Source organism: Anastrepha obliqua, chromosome 5 (assembly GCF_027943255.1).
Source record: "Anastrepha obliqua isolate idAnaObli1 chromosome 5, idAnaObli1_1.0, whole genome shotgun sequence".
Lineage (NCBI taxonomy): Eukaryota > Metazoa > Arthropoda > Insecta > Diptera > Tephritidae > Anastrepha > Anastrepha obliqua.
The window spans coordinates 63,870,771-63,895,369 of NC_072896.1; the positions used below are offsets into that span (position 1 = coordinate 63,870,771).

The 24,599-nt window shown below is 37.4% G+C and overlaps 3 protein-coding genes across 3 annotated transcripts in view; 1 reads left to right on the forward strand and 2 right to left on the reverse strand.

Moving 5' to 3' along the window:
* Positions 1-5,262: 5,262 nt before the first annotated feature.
* Positions 5,263-6,948, reverse strand: LOC129247642 (ribonuclease P protein subunit p30). The gene is made up of 6 exons (XM_054886857.1): positions 6,419-6,948; positions 6,175-6,362; positions 6,041-6,109; positions 5,702-5,976; positions 5,548-5,627; positions 5,263-5,479 (listed from the first exon to the last, which is right to left on the reverse strand). Exons 1-6 carry the CDS (start codon positions 6,507-6,509, stop codon positions 5,280-5,282), a joined length of 903 nt encoding a protein of 300 aa, XP_054742832.1. The 5' UTR covers positions 6,510-6,948; the 3' UTR covers positions 5,263-5,279.
* On the forward strand, positions 6,739-9,005 carry LOC129248803 (uncharacterized). Its single transcript, XM_054888418.1, has 4 exons — positions 6,739-6,742; positions 8,177-8,318; positions 8,381-8,501; positions 8,581-9,005. The coding sequence occupies exons 1-4, from the start codon at positions 6,739-6,741 to the stop codon at positions 8,836-8,838; spliced, it is 525 nt and encodes a 174-aa protein (XP_054744393.1). The 3' UTR covers positions 8,839-9,005.
* A 5,455-nt stretch (positions 9,006-14,460) lies between these two features.
* Positions 14,461-24,599, reverse strand: part of LOC129247125 (tRNA-dihydrouridine(16/17) synthase [NAD(P)(+)]-like) — a 76,891-nt gene continuing 66,752 nt past the window's right edge. Inside the window, exons 5-8 of the mRNA XM_054886068.1 lie at positions 22,274-22,469; positions 19,462-19,710; positions 19,202-19,376; positions 14,461-15,301 (exon numbers count right to left, since the gene is read on the reverse strand). Of these exons, the coding sequence (XP_054742043.1) occupies positions 14,792-15,301; positions 19,202-19,376; positions 19,462-19,710; positions 22,274-22,469 (1,130 nt within the window). The 3' untranslated portion in view covers positions 14,461-14,791. The remainder of the gene's footprint in view (positions 15,302-19,201; positions 19,377-19,461; positions 19,711-22,273; positions 22,470-24,599) is intronic.

Genomic DNA, 24,599 nt, shown 5'->3' on the forward strand with positions numbered 1-24,599 from the left:
TTTGCTGCATTTCTTAGATTATCTGATGTGCTTCTTCGTGCTTTGCTAGTGAAACTCGACGTGGAACTTGACGAATTCTCTTTGCATCTCCTGTATCTATTCGATGTTTCACAATGGCAGTTCCTGCAGACTTTCTCCGGTAATCTCTAAGCTTTCGTCCTGTCTAGCCCTCTTACTTCCTTCAACCAAGACCTTATGAAATCGGAGGTTGTTCTTCCTGCTTCCTGGAATTCTTCACTTTTCTGTTGTGGTCCATCGCAGTTTACTATGGCTTCCACAGCCCGAAATTTCTCAATAACAGTTCCTTTATCCAAAATAACTGTTGACCTGAAATTATTTACGAGCCTTACTGGAACCGTGTATTTTTCCGTCTTCTCTAGTGTTCTTCCAACGATTATGTCCGCCGTGTCCTTAGCAGCTTCTATGACCCACATTTCGCCTGTATCACAGCCAATTAGCCAATATGACTGTTTCAGTTGATGGTGCTTAGGGTTACCCTTCGGTATTGTACACTTGGCTCATATCCGGTGCTCAGCGGTATCTCCATATTATGTCTCGAAAGAACCTTTTTACCCAATTCCAAGGTAAATCCGTGCGGCAGCATAAAATCTACACCAATTATTACTTTCCCAATACAGCGTGTTAAGACCATTGTTGTATATAATTTACACATTTGACATACCCGATCCAAATGACGACAGCATGATTGATACCTTCGCCGACGACACAGTTTAATTACGTCTGATAAGAATATAAATGTAGCTTCATCGAAGTTACAAAATCTAATTAACGCAATGTTGACTTGGTTCGCAACATGGGGAATCCAAGTAATCGCAGACAAAACGGTTCGAGTAATATATATCAATCGCAAATATGGCCATAGTACGCTAACAATTAATAACACAGTCATCACTCAAAACGCAAAAGCCAATTACTTGGGCATGATCATTGATGCCAGACTGACCTGGAAGGACCATAAAATCCAAAAAAGGAACGAAGTGAAAAACATATTCAGACAACTGTATTGGCTATTCAACAAGGACTCAAAACTGTCAGTATTCAACAAACTACTAATATATAAGACCATGATAATACCCATTTGGAGAAACGGCATAGAATTATATGGGACAGCAAGCAAGTCAAATATACAAATAATTCAACGACTTCAATCAAAAATCTTAAGGACTATCGTAAATGCATCCTGGTGTATGCCAAATGAAGCCTTATGCCGCGACCTAAAAATTGATCCCATAAAAGACGTAATCCAGGATTACAGCACGAAACACACACAAAAATTACTAGCCCATTCGACGAAAGATGGAATGGTTGCAATTTTCAAAACAAAATTTTAATTGTATTTGTTTGATAGATATTTTGTATGGATATAGAGGAGGAGGTCAATGGAATTGCAATGGAATAGGTTAAGTTACATTTACACAAACGTGCAAAATGACGAAACATTTATCAAATTCATGAAAGATATCTTCAATTTCGATTGTGCATCAGACGTTAATAAGTCAACAACACTAAGAGGCACCGTCATCGATTTGCCTTTTTCAAGACACTTTACACTCGAAACACTCCCTTTCATTTCCTACTTTTTCTATCATCGTCCTATTCTCAACAGAGAAATGGTTCATTACCATGCACACAGGAAGAAGGCATATGCAAATACAAGTATGTGAATTTATATACCTGCATATGCGCATATACATACATATATATGCTCACTCAAGTAGGACAGAGCCAGATGTCGAATGTTGCCGAACGCGGGGGCCGATTGTGCTCTTTGTCGTTCGTTCCGCGGCCTCGCTTGCAGTTCAAGCACATTAGCTTACATTTGCTTGCGTACGGAATAGATTCGTATATTTGATATGTCCATATGATTTGTATGCATCTTTACATATAGATTGGTTCTTTTTGAAAATTGCGCGAAATTGTATATGTATATGCATGTTAATATACATATATTAGTATACAACATATCTTATAAGGTATATGGTAAATATTACCATACATTTTTTCCTTCATATATAATAAAAAAATTAATAATTATAACATTAAAACAACAGGTATTATTAACAAACTTGGTTTTATTTTAAATTCTTCAAGTGAATCAAATTAATAATAATCAATAAGAAGGCATATGCAAATACAAATACGTGAATTTATATATGTACATTTGCGCATATACATACACACATATATACGCTCACTTAAGTAGGAGAGAGCAAGATGTCGAACGTTGCCGTTCGTTTGCTTTGTTCGTTCCGCGCTTTCGCTTGCAGTTCATTCAAGGTAACGACAAATGAGCAAGGTAACGACACATTTTTTCTTGCGTGCAGCCGGCTAAATCGAATTATAACACGTTATCACGTCAAAACACTGTTGAATAATGTTAATTTTAGATAAATGAACTATTTGCATTTGTTGGTTTTTGGCTTTGGTTTATTAAACAATGAAAACTTGTAACTGATAACGCGGATGTGTGAAAAAGTGTGTAAGCAAAAATATCAATGGCAACATTGTGTGATACAACCAAACACATACACACACAAACCGATGTATTGTGTAAATATGTAACTAAAAGAACGCAGTTGTTCTCTACGGGATGAGTTTTGCTCAGTTTTGTGCTCGTTAGGGGCGCGGTAAGGGATTACGTACGTCGGTCACTGTTTTCAGTATTAGCTCCTTTGCTAGTGTCACAAAAAATGTCTCATCCCCACAACAAAGCTCAACTTCAGATACCAACACTTTGCGATTCCAATTACTCAAAACTTACTAAAAATAACGACTACTATCTCAAAAAAACCGTCAGTACTAGAAAAGACCTCTCAGCTGATAATTGTTTCGAAGATTTATAAATATTCCAAACATTTCCCGCTTCTATAAAGGCAACTTTAAAAAAGACTGAATGATGTCAGCAAAAATCATTCAATGGAATATTAACGGTTACCATAATAATTACAATGAGCTACTATTATTAATCAAAGAAGAAGATCCAGATATAATATGTTTTCAGGAAACCCATTTTTCATATAATATAGATCCAAATACCATATGTTATCTAAGATAATACATTGGCTATTTCTTGAACCTACCCAAAAATTAATAAAATCCCACATTCCACATGAATTTATCAAAGTATTTAGTTAGTTTAATATCCACAATGGTACTTAAAATAAATTGAAATCAATACATTTCTTTAGTTAACTCTTACATACCTCCACAACAAAAATTTTCTGAATCCGAATTGAATCATTTATTTTCCCAATTCCCTTCGCCTGTGTTGTGGACTGCTGACTTCAACTCATGGAGTCCTCTATGGGGTTCAAAAAATTCCAATGCAAGGGGACTAGTCTTAGAAAATTTTATTTTTCAACATCAACTCATTTTACTAAATGACTGTTCACGTACTGATTTTTCTACACATTCTTATTTTACTAATGTAGACCTTTCTTTCATTTCTCCCCAACTTAAGTCTCGAACTCGTTGGAAAATTTCTTCCATTCTTAGAGGTAGCAGCCAATAAATTTATATCTCAAACCAAAAATAAATTTTCGAGATCTTTTCCCGTTTGGCGGCCCAAAAATCTCCAAAATCTGCGTACTCAAAATTAGGGCACTGGAAAATTTATAAGCATTGTATGACTGTAACCAACCTTATTAATTACAAAAAATCAAATGCTGTCTTTAAGAGGGCTGTTAAGGTATCAAAAAAACAAAGCTTTGAATCATTTACGTCCCAAATCTCCCCACTTTCAGCACCAAAAAACATTTGGTCTGATATTAGATTGTTAGCCGGAGTCCGACAAAACCAAATTAAAACTATAATATTCAACAATAATATTGTAACAGATTCCTTTGCCATGGCACAGCTGTTTGCCCAGTATTGGTCTAATTACTCTAAAGATAGTAATTTTACACAGGAATATGAAAATGAAAAAGAAATTTGGCTTTCCACAGCATACACTCCTGCTAATATATCTCTTACCGCCAAATACTTAGAGAAGAATTTTTCTCTTTCTGAGATGGAATCTGCATTGCAGCATGGAAAAGGGAAAACGCCTGGCTTTGATAGGATCGCCTATCCAATGTTTTCTAATTTGCCAGAAATAGCCAAACATAGACTGCTAAAACTTTACAATAATATTTACAACGTATCTGTATTCCCACACGTATGGAGGTCTGCCATTATTGTTCCGATAGCTAAACCTAAAAAACCACCCCACTTCTCAACTTCGTATAGACCAATTTCTCCACTAAGTTGTTTGAGTAATATATTGGAAAAAATGGTGGCTGTGAGATTAATGTGGTTCATAACAAAAAATGGCTTTATCAGCCATAATCAGTTAGCTTTTAAACGCAATCATAGAGGAATGGATTCTTTGATAAAAGTTCAACACTTTGTTTCTGATTCATTAAGTCGAAACGTCATGTTACCATTCTAGCAACTGATCTTGAAAAGGCATTTATCCGTGTTAGTCCGGGAGCCAGGGGTCGATTTTAGACTACGTTTTTATACCGTTAAATTCTTGACTATACTTGTGATTTAGCTTTCATGAATAACGAAAGTGAACGTCAGCTGGCGCACCCGCGGTGGGTGTTATTGTGGGAGGGTACGAAACGCGTTTCTACCAACTCATTTTATACCGGCTGAAATTTTTTTCATGTATTGTTGTATTGTATTGGTGACATAGTAGAATAAAAAAAATAATCAGCTGCGTCATAGAGGGGGGAAATACGTCAGCTGAACAGGCGAACTTGTAAAATAAATTAAAAAGTAAAACTACATACTTTATGCCGATTGAAATTTTTGTACATAATTTTGGACACATATGAAAATATAATAATGATGGTGAGCTGCGTTTATAGCGGAAGGTATCATTGCGTTCATACATCTCGACGGCGCGTAGAATTTTCAATGCGCGTCTGCCTTTAGTATCAAAATCAGTCGGCATGAAATGATGAGGTCAAAATGTAAAATACTACACATATGTGACGAGAGATTGGGGGTGGGATACGGTACACTAGACATGGCTAGTTTACTGCGGCGGCAGCCCTTGGTCGGGAAAAACTCAAGTCATTCCGGTAACTTTGAAGCGGCTGCCATGGGAATGGATGGCCGTAATCGTCTAGTGGTTACGACCATACGTTGTTGTTACGTTGCCAATATATTCAGTGTTTTTCACATTAATATAATATATGCCTGCTCTTTCGCCTTCATATGAGATACTGGCAATAAAAAGGAAACGCAAGCATGTACATTTTTCACATCTCTTACTTTTTCTTTTTATTAGGCGGTTCTGTCGAATCATCGGCAGAATATCTTTCAGATTTGTACTTAATAATACCTACTACACCATCGGTTACTTCTTCGAAATCACTAATTTCTTCGTCTTCCTCGTCGGAGGAATCGGAAAGAACTACCGGTCCCGAAGCCTTTACAAACATAATTGTTTTGCCAATACGTCGAGATTCTGAAAGGATATGAGAATTTCAATTACGCACCATCATTATTCATAAACCAAAACTACTTGGCGCTTACCAGCTCTCAGAAACAACTGTCTGCACGCTTTGTCCACAGCATTCTTTCCCTGATCCTCTGACAACCCGAAGATATATGCCCTAATGTAATAAATATATAGATAGTCTTTAAAAAAACGGATGTATAATATAATATGGCTTAAACAATATCTTACAAATTGGCCACATCGTATGGTCCTCGCAATTCGAAGACATTTGTTGCGTCGCTACTGAAAATTATATTTCTTGATTTTCCTCGAACACAATAATTATGTGCAAGCTTTATCATATCCTTCCGTACGCTTGAGTCCCTGATAGCTGGCCCGTATTTAATTTCGAAAAATAAGCCACGCTTTACAGCTATTTTATATGCCTTGCGATTTACTAGCAACTTTACCCCTGCTTCAGTGTCGAATGTCACTAAATCTCCAGCGAAAGCGGTACAACAGTGCTATGAGTATAAAGTAAATGTTTGAATAAGTTTAAGAAGCCAAATATCAAAAATTGTGTGTTACCGTTAAAGCGGCATCAGTTTTTGGTTGACCGGCTATCAAGTTGAACTTCTTCAGGTTCTGTGAATTTGTCTATGAAGAAATGAAATCTAATTGGTGACAGAAGTAAAAATCAATTTTTTTTTTGTATATTTTACCATTGCGTGTGCGACAGCAACATCCACATATATTATAGTTATTCTTTGCAAAATTTTTACTTGGCTTTTAAACTCATTTTCTAGGTGTTTTATTCCGACAGGAGCTGGGAATATATCAGGTCCACGTTTGGTAACATCACGTTTGCTGTGATCATACACTTGATCAATGGCTATTGTTTTGTAACCCACTAAAAGCAGAAGTATTAGAAGTTAGATGCACATGCACAAACGCGGGTTTTCTTACGACTAATGGCCTCTTTGATTATTTCCCGCATTACTTTTTCGTCTCTTTGATAAGGTATGCATAAATCATAAAATGGCTTAGTTTGATCCATCTCTATGTGAGTTTAAAGTAATTGCCGGCTTAAGAATCTATTGTTTTGATGGAACTGTTCTGAAAAACCCCAGCTAAAACACACAAAGTGCGTATTCTTTTCTTTAGTAACTTATAGAAATATTTTGCATTTAATACTCAACATAATTTGTAACGTCAACTAATAAATTCACAAGCATATTTTTATACTTATTTTTAACGTTGACCACTTTTATTTGTAGAATACCTATATGCGTGAAATGTAAACAACAGCTGTTTTAGCACGTGTAACATAGTACACAAACAAGGCGAATAAAGTACACAAAACTTTGCCGAATTGAAATAAGCACAGGCGAGTTCGGCTTATAATACGTTCACATATAAGTAGATGATCTACTTCTTCGCGCTTAACTCAAAAACTGTGATTAAAAAGCGCGATTTTCCATACAGAATTTCTCTCCCAAAATCTGAGATTATAAAATAAACCTATATAATAACGATAATTTTCGAAACACAACCCTGTGTTTTCTGTGTTATCGATAACTATTATTACGAATGTAAGGAGAAACATCAAAATAAAATAAAAACTAAATGAAATGCATGATTCAATGATAAAAAGTTTGCTCAGTAAGCAGCTTTCTCGTTCCCTCTTGACAAATCGGCTCCCTTAGCAAGACACTGGGTTGCTAGCTCTAGAAATTTTGAATGAAAGTGGAGGAAAAGTAAAATTTGTAGAAAAAACATTTCATTTTCAAAATGGTCTGCTTACGAGCATCCACTCGCTCAAGAGTTTTTATCGGTATGTTCAGGACTATGGTGGTATGACATAATCCAAAATCGATGAGTGGAGAATTTACAAAGCTTTTTTCTTGTGATGTGTTGATTTAGAAGGAATTCATTTTTTGCTAGCATTTCCCAAAGAATTACGACAGGGAGAATAATTGGATAGTCCCGACGCGACCGATAGCATTGCATACTTCATTATAAAAAGTTGGGATTGACGGAGCTTGTTTCCAAAGAGCCCACCTTACCATGGATGAATGAAGTGTCCAGAGGAGGCTTAGCAAAGCACAGCACCAGAATGAAAAAGCTACTTATAAAAAACTGGCAGATGGTCTTAAAACTGTAGGTCCTTCCATTTGTGGAACAACATCAAGACACGCGGTTCAAATAGGAGAAGGATTTCGGCCAAACACCTAACATAATTGTACGTGCCAATTATTTATTTATTTTTAACAAAATAGTTTCATATTGGCGAAGCTTCGCAACTTCGCGATCGGTTTTAAATTTAATAATAAATTCACAAAATAAAATCTTGGATTAAGTTAAATAATTTCATGTTTTAATATTTGACGCAATTTCCGCTTATAACTTCTGTTTGTACCGTTATTTACATTCAAATATTAATTAAAATTAATTTTTTAAAGCGTTCGCAGTTTGTTTCCATTTACGTAAGAAAATACTTTTTTGCTACCATTTTTACCAAAAAGGATTTAATTTGTTCCACTTTATTCACATTTCTAAATACAACCTTTTGTAAGGGAGTGTCAAAACTCGAATGTCACTAGTGAGCAAACCTTTAATAATTGAATCATGAATGAAATGGATGCCGGCAAAGAAAACAGGTCTGTAAACATAATTCTAATAAAATTTTTGATAAATATTATTAAGTATGGATTCATTCTATAGAAAAACGCGATGACATTGGTATAGAGAGGCGGTCCAGTTTCTTTTGGAGTTGTGGGAGGAGAAGCTGTAGATGCAGACATGGCTTTGTGTTCTCGTCACGAGAAATAAAGGTTAAAATACACAATTTAACAAATAAATATAGGTAATTTTGTTCAATAGCAATTGTTAGTATATAATTTTAAAAATAGTGTTCTTGTTTTACAGAGATGAGAAGAAAGTTGTTGCGTCTTCAGGCGGTACCCCTCTGCGTGGGCGTACTACGATTAAGTGCATCATATCCTCGGCGGATACAAGTATTTTAACCTTGAAGCAGTTGTGGAAGAGAGTGTAGGTTAGTACGGTGAAGCTTTATAATCTCATGCCTATATTATTTGTTTTTTTGTGTATTATTTAATAAAGTGGAGACCCTTCAAATTGAGGCAGAGGATGAATGCAGCAGCTCTTATCAAATGCAAACACCTTCGGTGGAATTTGCATTGGAATTGTCTTCACAACCTCCCAAAAAACGCAGAAAGGATAACGAAAATTTCCAATATGCATTTTTGCAAGAAATTCGGGCGGCCAACCAAACGATTGCCCGAGAAATCCAAGAACTGAAGGAAGATAGTAGAGAAGCGCAGCAAATTGAGAGGGAACGCAATGGTATTCTAGAAAAATTTTAAAAGCCTTCAAGCAAAATAGGTAGTGGAATTTTCTATCGCTACCCAAATGAATACAAATTTACGAAAACCCACACCAAAAAAAAAAAACTACGGATTTTAAAAGAAAAATTAAAAAAAATGTGATAAATGAATTATTTTTATTTTAAGTTTACAGAATACGAATTTTAAGTTTATAGAAGCAATTGTTGTACTTTAAGTACGTTTAATTAATTTAATAATAAAAAAATGAATTTAAAAAGAAAAAATGTGAAATAAATGAAATTTAAAAGGAAGATAAAAACGAAGCGATTGATTTTCGAAATTGTTGCGCTGACGTTGTAGTTTTGAGTATAGTATGTAGGTTCTGGTTGCTCTCGTTGATTTACGAATTCGAAATTTGTTTGGCTTTGGATCCATTTGTTGTTTATGCTATCATTAAGTTCATTTAAAAAATTGTGTAAAATACAGCAACCTTTTATTATTGACGATGCATTTTTGATGTCATTATCAATGCCTTTACCAATTCTTCTAAACCTTGCTTTCAAGTGACCGAAAGCATTCTCTACTACTCTTCTAGACTTGGAAAGTTGGTAATTAAAAATCTGTTCGCTGTATCCGGCCGTTGAGCTGTAAGGGTAAGGCTTTATTAGAAACTCTGTAAAGCGAAACGCTGTCTCCTAGCACAACGACTGGAACATTTGTACCAAAAATTGGTTTCGTATTCTCGCTGAGAAGAGGGCTTTGAAGGATTTTCTTTAATAACGACTGCTCGAAAATTTGAGAGTCATTGCAGCGGCCGGGTGCCCCAACATTTATATACATAAACCTATACCTATGAAAAATTAAGGTCTCTATTTTCATCAAACTTATATACAATATAAACAGTTCACCTGCAGTCAACGAGGGCTAGTAAAACCATTGATTACACAGGTCTGCAAAAAAATGGGTTCGGAATGTTCTATAAAAGTGTAGTGTCATTTCTGAAGTAATTTTTTGCGTAGAATCCGAATCCGGGGTTTAAATTGCTCTATTGTGGAAAAAACTCTGTTTTTGCCCATTTTTGAGGTTATGTAGCTACGAAGATTTTGCTCCTCATAAAAAAGTAAACATAGCATTTTAAAGCATAAGTCTTTCTCTTTTAAATGCCGTTGAGTTTGTTCAAATATCTTAATTTTTCACTGAGATATCACATTTTGAAGTCTCCATGTTTGTTTTTTGTGCGACTATGTAATCGACCGTATCACGTCTCATGTTCTCAGTGAATTTTTGAATATCGAAAAATTCACTATGTTTACTTTTTTATGAAGAGCAAAATTTGCGTAGCTACATAACCTCAAAAACGGGCAAAAACAGCGTTTTTCGCACTTTTAGGTTAGGATATCTCAAAATCCTGACGTGATTGAGCAATTTAAACCCCGGATTCGGATTCTACGCAAAAAAATTACTTCGATAATGACCCTACACTTTTCTAGAACAAAATGTTGTTGACCTGTGTTATCAACCCTTATAGTTATAATAGTCTACAGCATCGCTGGCTGAAGGTCTTATTTCAATATGGCATCCATCTGAAGTTAATTAAACTTATATGAGATCTATGAGCATTAAGTAAAATATACATGCTTACCGACAGCACCCAAACATTGTGGAAATCCAATTTTCTCAAATCCCTTAACACTCAATTCAATTTTCTCTTGGGTAAGAAATCTGCTTCGTAAATACTTAGGAGCGAACTTATCCCAGACTGCTGAATAAAAATCCTATAAAATATTGCATACGCTTCCTTTTGATACTCCGAACAGTCTGCCGATCGTCCTTTATTCAGCTGAAGAACCAAACGCATATAAAGCAATCGCGACACGTTTGTCTAAAGGGATGCATTTCCTATAAGTTGTATCAGTTTTTGCAATGGACATGACTTCATTACATAAAATGGCAAAGGAGTCCGGGCTCATCCTAAAGCACTCCTTGAAAAACTGGTCGGTGCTGCAAGGAATGTCTAGCTCCCAGAACTTGCCATGCCTCACCTAGAACACACGGACAGGCGTTACCTATTATATTCACTAATAAAAACAAAAACAAACACAATTACTTACGTGTGCCCATAAACGCTTTGACCTGTTCCTGCTTATTATACAATGTGATATTGAATTTCGCATGCGTATTACTGCCATAATTTTTTGCAACCTCAGTAAATGTCGCATACGGATTTCCTTCAACTGTTTATTATTAGCAGCCAATTGCGCTATTAAATTAGCTATTCCTTCTCCTTGTATTTTCTTCATACCAGTTATAACAATAAAAGAAACCAAAAACACCGAAATATTCTATTCTGGGTTCGAAGGGGCATGTGAAAAGGTGGTTAGTGTCGTGCGAGATGCCTTCACATGCCGGACATATGTCTAGTATGTCGGGGTCGATTCTGGATAAGTAGAAGGTTAAGGGTCTCCCGATGAATGTCGTTGATGGTCAGTACACTGTCCGATCCAGTAGTTGTCTGTCAGTTTTGTCTTGGATCTCGTCCGCGTAGTTGAGGAAGTGCCTCCTGACATGCCTGGGAGGTGGCTCAGGCTCAAGCAGATATTTGCATGGGTGAGGCTTACGGTAACACCCCAGCAGGAATTGTTTGATGAGCAGTTTGTTATGCTCCTTCACAGGCAGCATATTGGTCTCGTCGTGTAGGTGTTGTATTGGGGACATCAAGAGACATCCTGTCGCGGTCCTAATTACAGTATTTTGGCAGGTCTGGAGCTTTGTCCACTGCATATTACTGGTTCCAGGCGACCAGACAGGCGCGGCATAGTTGAGAACCGGTCGGCCTATTGCTTTGAAAGTCGACAGCAACAGTTCTTTGTCTTTGCCCCAAGTGCTGCCGGCAAGCGACTTGAGGACCTTGTTGCGATTCTGTACTTTAGTTGCAATAGCGGTTGTATGCGCTGAGAAATAGAGCAAGCTGTCAAAGGTAACTCCCAATATTCTGGGGTTCTTTACCGTAGGAATTGGTGTGTCATTGACTTTCACCTTATGAAGCTTGACCTCCTTTGTCCAGGTGGTGAAGACGGTCGCCGTGGATTTAGTGAGGGAAAGTTGTAAGTTCCTCGCAGTGAAGAAGCGAGAAAGGCTGACAAAATAGTCGTTTACCTTGAAGCATAGGCCACCAATGTCATTGCCCGACGCCATTATTGTACATTCGTCGGCGTAGGAGACCAGTGAGACTCCCTCTGGTGGCTGGGGGAGTTTCGAGATGCAGAAGTTAGAAAGCAAGAGTGAAAGGACATCATCCTGCAAGGAATTCCGCTTTATTTTTCTCTGCATGTTTGGTCTCGAAATATCACCGACGAATGACGATCACTCAGGTAGTTCGCGGTCTACCTCTTCAGTCCTGGCGGGAGTGTCGACTGTAAAATTTCATCTAGTAGCGTGGCGTGACTGACTCTGTCGAAAGCCTTTTTTAGATCCAACGCTACTAGTTTCGTAAAGAGAGGGAGTAGAAGGGCTTCAAGAGTCTTCACTATTGAGGAAAGGAGACTTATCGGACGATAGGACTCCCCTTGGCTGGCGGGTTTCCCAGGTTTGAGTAGTGGGACCACTCTCCCTGATTTCCACTTGTCAGGAATGATGAGAGTGGCCATAGACAAATTGAAGACCCTAGTGAGGTATTCTACTCACAATGGACCCAGCTTTTTCAGGATCAGAATGTTTAGTCCGTCAGGGCCAATGGCTTTAGATGGTTTTATGTGGTTGATAGCCCCCTGAACCTCATCGCTGGAGAAAGCAAGTGGTGCTCTGTTGTGTGTCAGTTTGTACAGCCGTCTGGTGGTACTACGTTTGGATCTGTCGGCCGGAGGATGCAGAATAAATTGCCGGCTAAAGTAGCTCGCGCATCTCTTCGGATCCGACGAAGCACAACCATTGAAGGTGATATCCACCTTGTCGTTATGCTTCGTCGAGCTCGACAGGGACCTTACGGTGGACCAGAGCTTGTGTTACCAGCTGTCGGATCTCCAAATTGAGATCCTTTATGCGAGGATCCCCGGGATCGGCCTAGCGTAGGTTATTACGCTCGTTCGCCAGAACAGCTGCTTCAGTTGGGAAATTGTGACGTATGTCGCTGATCCTTCCTTCCGCTATGAAGCGGGCCACGGTGGCTGTGATCACATCACTGTGAGCACATCGGTGGTACTGGGGAGTGCGGCGAAGATGTCTGCAATAAATTCCGCGCATCTGGTCCAATCAGCTTCGTTAAAGTTTATATATGTATGACCAGTGATCCGCGGAAACAAAGTTGGCAGGTTTCCCGATCGAGAGATAATGGGCAAGTGGTCTGATGCAAGTGATAGCATAGGTCGCCAGGTTATGTTATTTATCAGACCGGCGCTAGCAATTGTGATGTCAGGCGAGCTGCTGCAATTGCCCACTACCCTAGTAGGGGCGTCGTCGTTTACAGTGCTGAATTTCGAGTCGTCTATCTGATCTGCCAATAGCTGTCCCCTACGATCTTTCGGCAGGCTTGAACGCCAAAGATAGTGATGCGCATTAAAGTTACCTACTACCAATCGGTTTTCACCCCCGGGCAGCAGGTGACAGGAGGTATATATCGCACCCTAAAACAAAAGGGTCACAACTCAAAATTTTCCACACTCGAGCTTGACTTGTTTACAGTAGCACAGAAACCAAACTATGTGACATATCACACTGAAATTTGCCATGTAAGCTTATAACAGTCCTACCAAAAAACAAAAAAATTATTTTTGCCATATGTCATCCGCGGACCGTTTTATTGATAACGTCTCATTCATATTTGAGCAGAAGTACATTTTGAGTTGTGACCCTTTTGTATTTAGGGTGCGATATATATTAAATATTTCGAGCTCGGCATCGCCTGACCGGACAGCTACACCTAGACATTCTAAGGTGCTGTCCCTGCGGTCGATGCCTTCATCAATGAGACGATACTGCACTGTATGGTGGACTATGAAGGCTAGGCTTCAACCGTTGTCTCGCTCGCGATCCTTTCTGTGCAAGTTGTATCCCTCCCTGGTAATCAGCTGGCATGCAGTTTTGTCTCTTGGATCGCAGCTATCTTGATACCATGTCGACTCATGAAGTCGATTACCTCGTCTATCTTACTCGTAAGTCCGTTGCAGGTAAATTGTAATAGTCTGAAACTCCTCGGGAGTATGGTAGTAACTCAGGGGTGAGGGACGCGTGGTGTTGTCTGCGTTGGCCCTGCTGTGCGTTCCGCAAAAGTGGTTGTAGCCTGATGTTGAGGGGCGGCCTCGCCAGATGGGACGGTTGCGGGTGCAGAGCTCTGCAGCAGGGGACAACGTAGACGCGTGTCCACTCACGGATGGTGCGCAGGCCAGAGCACATCCGAAAGTGCAAGAATTGCACTGGACTGTTGTCAGATTCCGAGGAACTCTGGTCTGACACATCGAACAGACTGTACGGGGGACCAAGAGCTGCTGGTTTGTCCCCGCACTGGGATAGGAGCAGGAGGGTTGTGGGTCAGTAGGGGAGTTGTGTTGCGCCTGAGGGCTCGTTGTCGTTAAGGTATGGTTAGTGGCGGCAATTTAATGTGCCAATTTGTTTTTTATTTATGGCTTACGTGTGTCGCTTTGCTGATTGCAACAGGTCCACATGCGGTTAATTTTATTCCAAGGTTCGTCTGATACGAAAACCATTAAATTTCGTAGTATGAAACTCGGATCTTAATATTTATTCCTACTGTGAGTGGATTGACCACAAAAGTTCGTAGTAGAAAGCTTTAATTTAACAGTCAATAATAAACAAATATATCATAGTAATATGAAATATATCTATCTTGAAAAAGTCTACCAAACAAAAGGTTTCTTATTTGAATATTCCATTTGGTAGGAACTGAATAGATATAAGCCTTAAATTATTCGTCTAAGTATTGTACATTGAAATTTATATACATTTTAACTAAAAATAAGTACAGTTTTATGATTAAAAATCATCTGCCCCCATTGAGAACAGATTTTACGTCTACTTTGGGCAAATGATTAGCCGGATATGAACCTTTATTATACTCTTCCAGATCATCAGATAGACCCGAATCGTGTTTGATCCCTCCTTGATTTTCGTATTGTTTTGCTTTAATACGACGCGATTTGATCAAGATTCCATGTCCGGGGCAATCACGATCTTCGGAATAGCATTTCTCCCGACAGCAGGTACGGCACAAACGGTATTCACATTTAATGCCCACAGGATTCGCACATTGATCACAGCATTCTAAGCTACGTTCATGTTTACCTTCCGGCCTATTGGGGCGTCGCATACGCCTACGCAGCTTCTTCATGCGTTTGCGTGAGATCTCATTACCTTCGGTGTCGAAAAATTTTCGCTTCGGCTGATTGGGGTCTTCAGCAAGGCGCACTTTTTCAGCAATGATTTGTTTGTGAGTCTCAGGAGGCACTCGCACATACGGTTGACAAAGCCATGGTGGCAGAGATAAATTCAACTGAAAAAATACCAGTATTGAAGTATATACGTGAGTAAGTAATTAAGACATGCAATTGGTTGTAAATAAAGTGCGAAAGCTATAGAAATGTATGTCCGTTTTGTGTTGCTTCTGTATCGGTCTCTATTCCATGCATATATAATCATTTCAGACCCATGGGTAAGAATTTGTAAAACTTTAAAAATTTTTGGTTAATATCATCTTTTTATAAGCCTAAAACCGAACTATCTGCTCAATTTGGTGAGTCATATGTACTTCACCATTTCCAAAACTAGCACTTCATCCCCTTTTTGCGATTGGCGCTTACACCCTTTTTGGGTGTTTGGCTGAACTACTTCTCCTATTTGTGGCGTGCATCTTGATGTTGTTCCACAAATGGAGAGACCTACAGTTTTAAGCCGACTCCGAACGGCAAATAAATGATTTCTCAAAAATTACAAAAAGAAAGTGTTCCCAAACATTTTATACACAAAAATAATAAAAAATGCTAATAAAATAATAATAAAAAATATAAAAATATAAGAATAAAAAATAATTAAAATAAGAATAAAAAATAATTAAAATAATAATAAAATATATAAAAAAAATAAAAATAAAAATATTTAAAAAAATATAATTTACAAAAATGTTAAAGGAGCTGAAGATGGTTTCTTTAAAAAAATCTATACTAAATTTTCGATAAATCTTCTAATTATACTCAAGCCTACAAGTAAACAAATTCATAAAATAGTTGATAATAATTAAAATAATTGATAAAAATGTACAAAATAATGCACAGGTCATTTGCACAAATGACTATTCCATTGACACAAACTCTAACGGTGCATTAACCATCAAAACATCGTAAACATTAAATAAAGATGAGAAACGCACACTCGATTCATGTATATTCTGTCCAATGGAAGCGTAACTATCATAACTTGGAAACTATTTGACCAATTCGATTCTAACCAACTGCATTGTGTGACCTTATACGAGTAATATTTATTACACGCAATATATTCAATAAAATCCATAGTTAGCTTCAATGGTTTCACATATTCGCGTTATATTTTTTGTTAAATTCTGTGCAAGTTGTGGAGGTAGTTGGCTGCAATTCACCCGAAGTTGCTTTGGTAACTTTTTGACCGTCCAAATTTATTTTCTTTTGAGTTTTTGCTTAACTATTGTCCAAACATTTTGAACATTATTGCCATCAGGCTACTGTGAAGGCCAGTCCAACTTTTCAATTCCATTTTGATGTTTCCACTCTACATACCTTCGGCTTCGATACATGGGTTCGTTGTCTTCTTGTAAAATCCAAGGTTGGGTAGTTCTTCCAAACATCTTCACAGCTTGTTGTTGTTGTTGTTGAGGTGGTTGAACATTTCTGAGCTGAAAATGCTCCTAATTAGTGACCAGCACCGTTTTACTACCACTATCTCGTGTGAAGATGATGTTGTTATGTGTGGTTTTCCAAGTCAGATCCATTTAGTGAGGTCCAAGTATAGCAGCAAATCCTTTATCTCTATGTCTGAGATTTCTTTAATTTGCTGTAAGAAAGGCTTACCGAAGGATCGGAGTCGTGCCCTGGCTAGTCCCGGACATTCACATAAATAGTGGAACAGACTCTCCTTCGCCCCTTCCGATTGACAGCTTCTACAGATAGGGTTGAAGGGTAGATTGAGTCTAGCTGCATGATCCCCTACTTTCCAATGTCCTGTAAGGGTTGCAGTGATATGTGAAATGTTTGGCCGAGAACATCCTAGGAGGTCATTCGTCCTTTGGATTTTGTATGACGGCCATGTGTTTTTTGTTGTAATACATGTAGGTATTTGCTTCCATCTTCTTTCGGCTAAAGCATGATAGTATGAAGCAATGGATGCTTTTAGTGTGTTCAGTGGGGTGGAGACTGCCACCGCCTCTGCTATGTCTAGTGTCGAGCCCTTTCTTGCCGTATGTTCCTATGACCGGGAACCCATATCAGGGTAATTTCAAGCCAATGGCTGAGCAGTTTCAGTTCCTCTCTACACTGTAAGACCAGTTTGGATGAAATGTATAATATTTGGAGTCTAAAGCCTTAATAGCTGCTTGACTGTCTGAGAAGACAGCTACTCTTGCACCAACTTCCTTGTAGAGTTCTAGGGATTTGCATGCTTCTCTAATCGCTAAATGTTCTGCCTGGAACACGGTGGCATAATCAGGAAGACGAATTGAGATAGGTTGAGTGGCTCCGAATGGAAGCCAGCTCCCACACCACAGTTCATCTTAGAACCATCGGTATAAATTTCGATATCATGTCTTCCAATCACCTCTCCTTTGCTCCACTCGGCTCTCGGTGGAAAGCGTACCGTAAAGCCTTTCTTGAAGTTGAGGTCGGGGACTGTGTAGTCTGATCCGTTTGTGAGCAGCGGGGGTCCCTGTAGGAGGATCTTACTGTGACCGTACGGCCTTGTTGTCCAGTTTCCTATGTCTCTGAGTCTCACCGCGCTGCAAGTAGCTATTGCTTTAATGTGTAAATCTAATGGCAATAGATGTGTTAGTACATTGAGCGCTTCAGTAGGACTGGTGCTAAGCGCTCCTGTAGTTAGGATACACGCTGTTCTTTGTATCTTGTTCAGCTTTGTTTTGTTGTATTTCCTTTCTGTTGCAGGCCACCAAACTAGTGCCGCATATGTTAATATTGGCCTTACAATGGCTGTGTAGGACCAGTTGGATAATTTTGGTTGGAGACCCCATTTTTTTCCCAACATTCTCTTACATGTGTAAAGTGCTATATTCGCTTTCTTTACCCTGTACTCTACGTTGGACTTCCAGCTGAGTTTGGGGTCCAGGATAACCCCTAGGTATTTTGCCTGTTTGGTTAGCGTGAGGCTGACGCCGTTTAGTTTTGGGAGATTAAAGTTTGGCACCTTGGTTTTCTTGGTGAATAGCATCAGTTCAGTTTTTCTCGGGTTTACACTTAAACCACAGTCCGTGGCCCAATTGCTGAGTAATACCAGAGCTCCTTTCATAATCTCACTGATTGTGGTTGGAAACATTCCTTCACAGCTTACGGTTATAATGCTTTTTGGTAAATTTTACTTATCAAAACTGCATACAAATTGGCGGTAAATTCAACTAAATGCCTAAATCCTTTTCTGGTAAAATAGTCCCAAACATGAATCTTAACTGGATGCTTAACAGTTCGTTAGAGTTGTCGATTATTAGCACTACACCAGGATTGATGTATGCAACTATTCGCTCAAAAAGAAGATTTATCAGTGAATATTACGTTTGCCCAATTCCATTTTGAATTCGCCTTAGTCCATGCAAGTCTTTTTGCAAGGTGTGATAATAAAAGTAGCGGTTTTTTCAATGTGTTTCGGAATTTGAGGTCTTCTGCACGTAAACGTATCGTGTCTTTGGATACATTAACACTACTTCTCTGCATCGATAAATTCGTCTTTCTCACAACAAAGCAATGATCTTGCTTTGAAGAGGTATTTTTATTTTTGGGCCTCGTCCGAGGAAGTCGCTAACGTTTTTAAATGCGGTTTACCGTTGCAACCATTTATTCATACGCCTTCGACTTCTTGTCCAGGTGCACATGAAATTTTTGAACTTTAGGTACGGCTTGAAATCGTTTTTCATACGTGAGACTCATTTTGTAAAAACAGCGAACATTTAGCGTAAATTTTTCACAAAACTAGCAAATTGTACAACGTGTATTGCGAAAAGGATACGCCTATTTCAGCATTTAATTTTTTTATAACGGAACTCTAAGTTTGAGTTTTGCCGGCCGCGCTTCTATTAGACAGACTGACAGACTACGTATACGTGCCATGATTAGATATTAATTACATATTCGCAGTCTGCACAGTAGGTACTACACTATATGAGTGAAAATAATGGAGCAATAACACTTAAATAAATACCAACACCTTGCTTGAAAACCAAAACACTGAGATCCACTTCCTCGTCATCGTAGATTGCTGCGCCCACATGGTATGGTTCATATTTGCTTTTGATTTTTTCGACTACAGCTCGGAAATGCTCCAATTGATTGGATACTGCTAATTCTTCACGCAGTGCTGCATTCGGTCGCAAGTTCATTCTTTATATAACATTTAAAGAAAATGAAAAGTACATAGAAAATTGTCTTTTATCTAAATGTGTGATGTAGATGTGTTTGCACGTACAAATGGTGGAAGATTTTGAATAGATGTCCACGAATGAAGGATACTGGGCAGGGATATTTCTGTACATAATTTAAATACTCGCTTGCCATATCCCAAGTTTTTACTAATTCACCAGTAAATATAGCTGGATTGTGTAGATTTCCCTCCGCAGTCATCACACCATCCACCCCCGTTTCTGCAAGGCAGCGCTTGATGTCCTCCAAGCCAAGTATATTCCCATTTGCAAACATAGGAATTTTTATATGTTGCCTGCAGGTAAAAAAATATACATATGGTGCAATACATTCAGGAATTAGTTTAAATCGGAGATACGTTTTTTTGTTTAACATAAATATTTATTTTTTTCTGTTACTCATCATAAATTGGGAGAGCAAAATAGAGCGACTTTACACTTGCTTTTTATTTCATTAAAATTGAATGGGCTATAAAACTGCATACTATAAAATTGTCTGAGAACTCTGAGTGAAAAATTTTAAATTTTGATTAAAAATATTAATCGTTGAATTTTCTTAAAATTTTTTGAAAGCCTTAAACTTTTATGTGTATGGTAGTGGTGGGACTATTCGAATAAAAATTATTCGAATAATAAAATCTTTTATTCGAGAGGTATTCGTAATTCGAATAATAATTATTTATTCGAATTTTTTATTCGTTTATTCGAATACCTCACTATTCGAATACCTCACTATTCGAATACATCACTATTCGAATACTTCACTATTCGAATATTTGTGGTAAATATTTACTTAGATTAGCGGACTACTAATCGGTTTCTGTACAAGTGCATGTACCTATGTATGCAAATTCAAAAAATATGGGAAATTGAAAAGTGCGATGCGGGCCACCCTAATATTAATATTAAGGCGTCTAAACACAAGAATTGTTACGAGGGAATATCAAATATTTTTTTAGAAACGCTCTGATGTTTTTATGCACATTTAGTTATGCACATAATATACATATAAGTATGTATACCTGTCGATGTTTTATCAAGAACAATACCAAAGAAATCTTATCATATTAGCTAATTGAAACATGAAGCCGTCAAATCAAAAAGTCACAATGTTCAAAAATCGAGAAACACTGATTAGCACCATGAGAAGGGCCAATGTAATTTTTATATTTTTAAAAGCATTTTCTCCCTAATATAAATGAATATACCTATAGTGAGGTATTCGAATAATAAGGTATTCGAATAGTAAGGTATTCGAATAATGAACTATTCGAATTATTTGAAACGAATAGTATTATTCGTTTTATTCGAATAATGTTTATTCGAATATTATTCGAAAATAATCCCACTCCTAGTGTATGGTTAATGTTTTTGAATGAACCATATCTTATTCGGGCGGAGACCGGATGGGTTTTTTAATATCATATAATGGGTGTTAAAATATCACTTGGCAAATTTTAAACGATTCTTGTGAATCTAACGCAAAATAAATGCATTTGTATGCAGAAGCACTGCAGAAGAGTATGTTCTATCTCGTTTTCTGCGCACTTATCTTTTTATTTTAAGAGAAAATCAACTGTATGCATGGAAGTAGATCTTTCATGGCTGAAATACAATCGCCTGTCGAGGAGCGGTCTATTATTTGGTGTTTCATGCCCGACGTTTCGAACCCGCGCATCCGGAAATGGTTTTCTTCTTCTTTTTGTTTTGTCGGGTCAGACTAGTAAGTACAGTACTCAGACACAATTAAGTCCATTGAACTGCACTCGGGTTTGCATTTTCTTTTAATCTACCCGACCTCTGAAGAAATCTGAGTAGCTCTTGAGGTGCCAAGGAGCGAAGGTGGTCGCTTCTTAACACATCAGTGCCAAAGACCTCAAGTCTGATTCGAGCGAAGTAGTGGTAATCACGCACCAACCCATCCGGCTACCGCGGCCGCCATTATACCGACAGTATGGATAAATCATATAAAAACAACTAGTTGTATTTGCTTTAAATATCGGGTGATTTTTTAGCTGCATGAGAACTATCGATATCAATAACAATGACTTGACAGCTGAGAATGGCAAAATATGTTGCCATTTCTGTTCAGCAAGGTTTGGCAAGTCATCAAGAATCGTCCAGAACAACGCTTCCAAATTGTGGAAATTTACTTTGAAAAAAAAAAAAATAATAATAATAAATCTGTTCGCGAATTTTATAGAGCACTGGCGGCATCATCGGTCTTTATTTCTTTCGAAATGAGGAAGGATCTACCGATTGGGTGAATGGCGAGCGCTATCGAGCCTGACTGAATTTTTTGTTTGCAAAAATTAATCAGCTAAACATCGACGCCACTTGGTCCCAACAAGACGGCGGACGTATGCCGGATATCTTATTCAAAAAATAAATACGATGATATCTGGTAGATAGATTGTAATAAAAAAAAAATCATTCAAATAATATTTCTGTTTTGTTCTTCATTTTAAGTTCTCAAGCTCTTAAAAACACCAAATATTTACGGGTCGCCTGGTATCTGCAAAATTCCCTACTAAATTTTCGAAAATGCGAATACCTGAAACTATTCAAAATATATGTATGTTATGTTCGTGTGTTCGGTAAAGCTGTAAGGTCGCTAAATATCAGCTGAAAATTGCAAAGCTAACAAACGCAACCAATTATCTTCGGCTATGAGGTGTATAGAATGGCCATTTGTCCTCGATTACTGAATAATTACATACTTCTTGTTGCGGTGATACTGAAGTCTAGCTTTTTAAAATATTTCTTGCGAGCTAATGAAAAGTACAAGCTGTAGTAATTACACGAATTCATAAGGAATGGTTCAGGACTTTTTAATTTCTTTAGTTAAAAGTGACGTACCTCACTTCCTTGATGTAACTCCAATCAGCGACGCCGGTTAGCGGCCCCTTTTGCTCTCGCGTTCGACCATGCACAGTAAGTAGTTGACAACCCGCCGCTTCCAACATTTTTGCATACTCGATTGTACGTTTGCGGTCTTCAAAAACGCGAATTTTACATGTGACGGGCACGGAGAGCTTTGTATGTAAGGTGCTGACTGCAAATATGATACGAGAATACACCTTATTATTTATATGCTCACACATACATATGCATTTAAATAGAGAGCCCAATAAACGCAAGAGAAAATATTCTCCAACGCTCCATAAACTATAGTTCACAAGTTGAGTCTCAGCGTTCCTTATCATTTGATACTCCTATTCACCGTTTTCTCAAACTATTTGAGAGGTCATTAAAAACTTTATGTTTTCTTTACGATTTTATTTTATACACAATTTTTATTTAAAAAAAATTTATATCATTAATTACACTGTGGTACAAAAAAAAAAGTTGCAAAAAAACTTTGGATCGGACATGATGAGGGTTGTAGCTTAAAAAAACTGAAAAGAATGGTATAGGAGAAATTTCCAATACACCCCCAAAATCTCATTTTATGGCCATAAAACCGTTTTTCAGTAGGTTGATATGAACAATCACTCCTAACTTCGCCAATTTCCATCCGATTTCGAATTTGCTTTTTTAGTTCGAAAGAACAAAAACAAGCCTTTTTGACAGTGTGTTAACATTTTTTCTGAAATGACAACTGACGAGACTGTAGACGGAAGTATTTGGAATTTTTTTTATTTTTTCTCTATTTTTTCGACTTTGACATAATTTTTACGATATTATCCGATATTGAGGATTTTTTTTAGTACACTACTGTTATAGTAAATTTAATTTTGCGTCAAATGAGCTATATTTGACTGTAATTGAATTAAAATTAATAGAGTTGTGCGAGTTTTAAGATTTTTTGTTTTTTTTTTTACTAATTTGGAATGTTGGTATAGCTTACGCTAAATGGGAATAAGGACGTGTTTTGATGCGTTATTATAGATACGTAATATTTATTGGAGTATATATGAATACATAAGAGTACACTGTACTGCATACAACAGAACTGGTTAGAACTTACGAAAATATCTGACATATTATAGCACATTTTTTTCAATAGAAATATGGAAAAGCTCCCAAGTGTGCCAAAGTTCACACTGTACATTGATTAACAAAAGAAGTTTGTTATTATAATTTAACCTTATTAAAACGTCAAAGTTTTATTGTTTGTTTCATTGAAATTCAAAAGATATAAATCAAAACGTTGCCAGAAAAGTCAAATTTCTCAATATTCTCCGATGATATGGCATCATCAGCCTTATCATAAACCACATGATTGTTATTTTTGTAAAACGGACGTAAACGGTCATCATTATAAAACTCGAAAGCACATAAAGTATGCTGATGTTGCAACTGTTAAGAACCCCGTAGTCTTGGACGATATGATTGACTCAACTGCAGGTCATGAACTGAAGGAAGTTCAACTCATTGCTGATGATGATCACACTGATAACAATAAACCTGATGATGAAGAGTACTTTCCGTCTGGTTCTAAGTTTTCAGAACGAGACATTGTATCAAATTCAGATTTTCAGGATCTTTCTCGTGATTTACATATTTCTATCGGGAAGACAATCTGAAACGCTCGCTTCTCGATTTAAACAATGGAATTTAGTTGATGACGACTTCAGATGAATGATGATGATCGAATTTCTTACAGAGAAGTATTCAAAACTGATGAAGAAATGACAAATGTACCGTACCATACTAAACTCCAAAGGGCCGTTTCCAATACATTTTTAAGTTTGGTACCAGTGCCGTTGTGTACTGCACCGTACCATACCGTACAGTGCTGCACTGCACAATACTCCAATAAATATTATGCGTTTATAATGACACTTGTTATTATTTTCATGCTTCGAAACGCATACCAAATCTCGTAGTAAAAAAAGAAAAAATCTTAAAACCCACACAACTCTATTAATTTTAATTCAATTACAGTCAAATATAGCTCATTCGACGCAAAATTAAATTTACTATAACAGTAGTGTACTAAAAAAAATCCTCAATATCGGATAATATCGTAAAAATTATGTCAAAGTCGAAAAAATAGAGAAAAAATAAAAAAATTCCAAATACTTCCGTCTACAGTCTCGTCAGTTGTCATTTCAGAAAAAATGTTAACACACTGTCAAAAAGGCTTGTTTTTGTTCTTTCGAACTAAAAAAGCAAATTCGAAATCGGATGGAAATTGGCGAAGTTAGGAGTGATTGTTCATATCAACCTACTGAAAAAC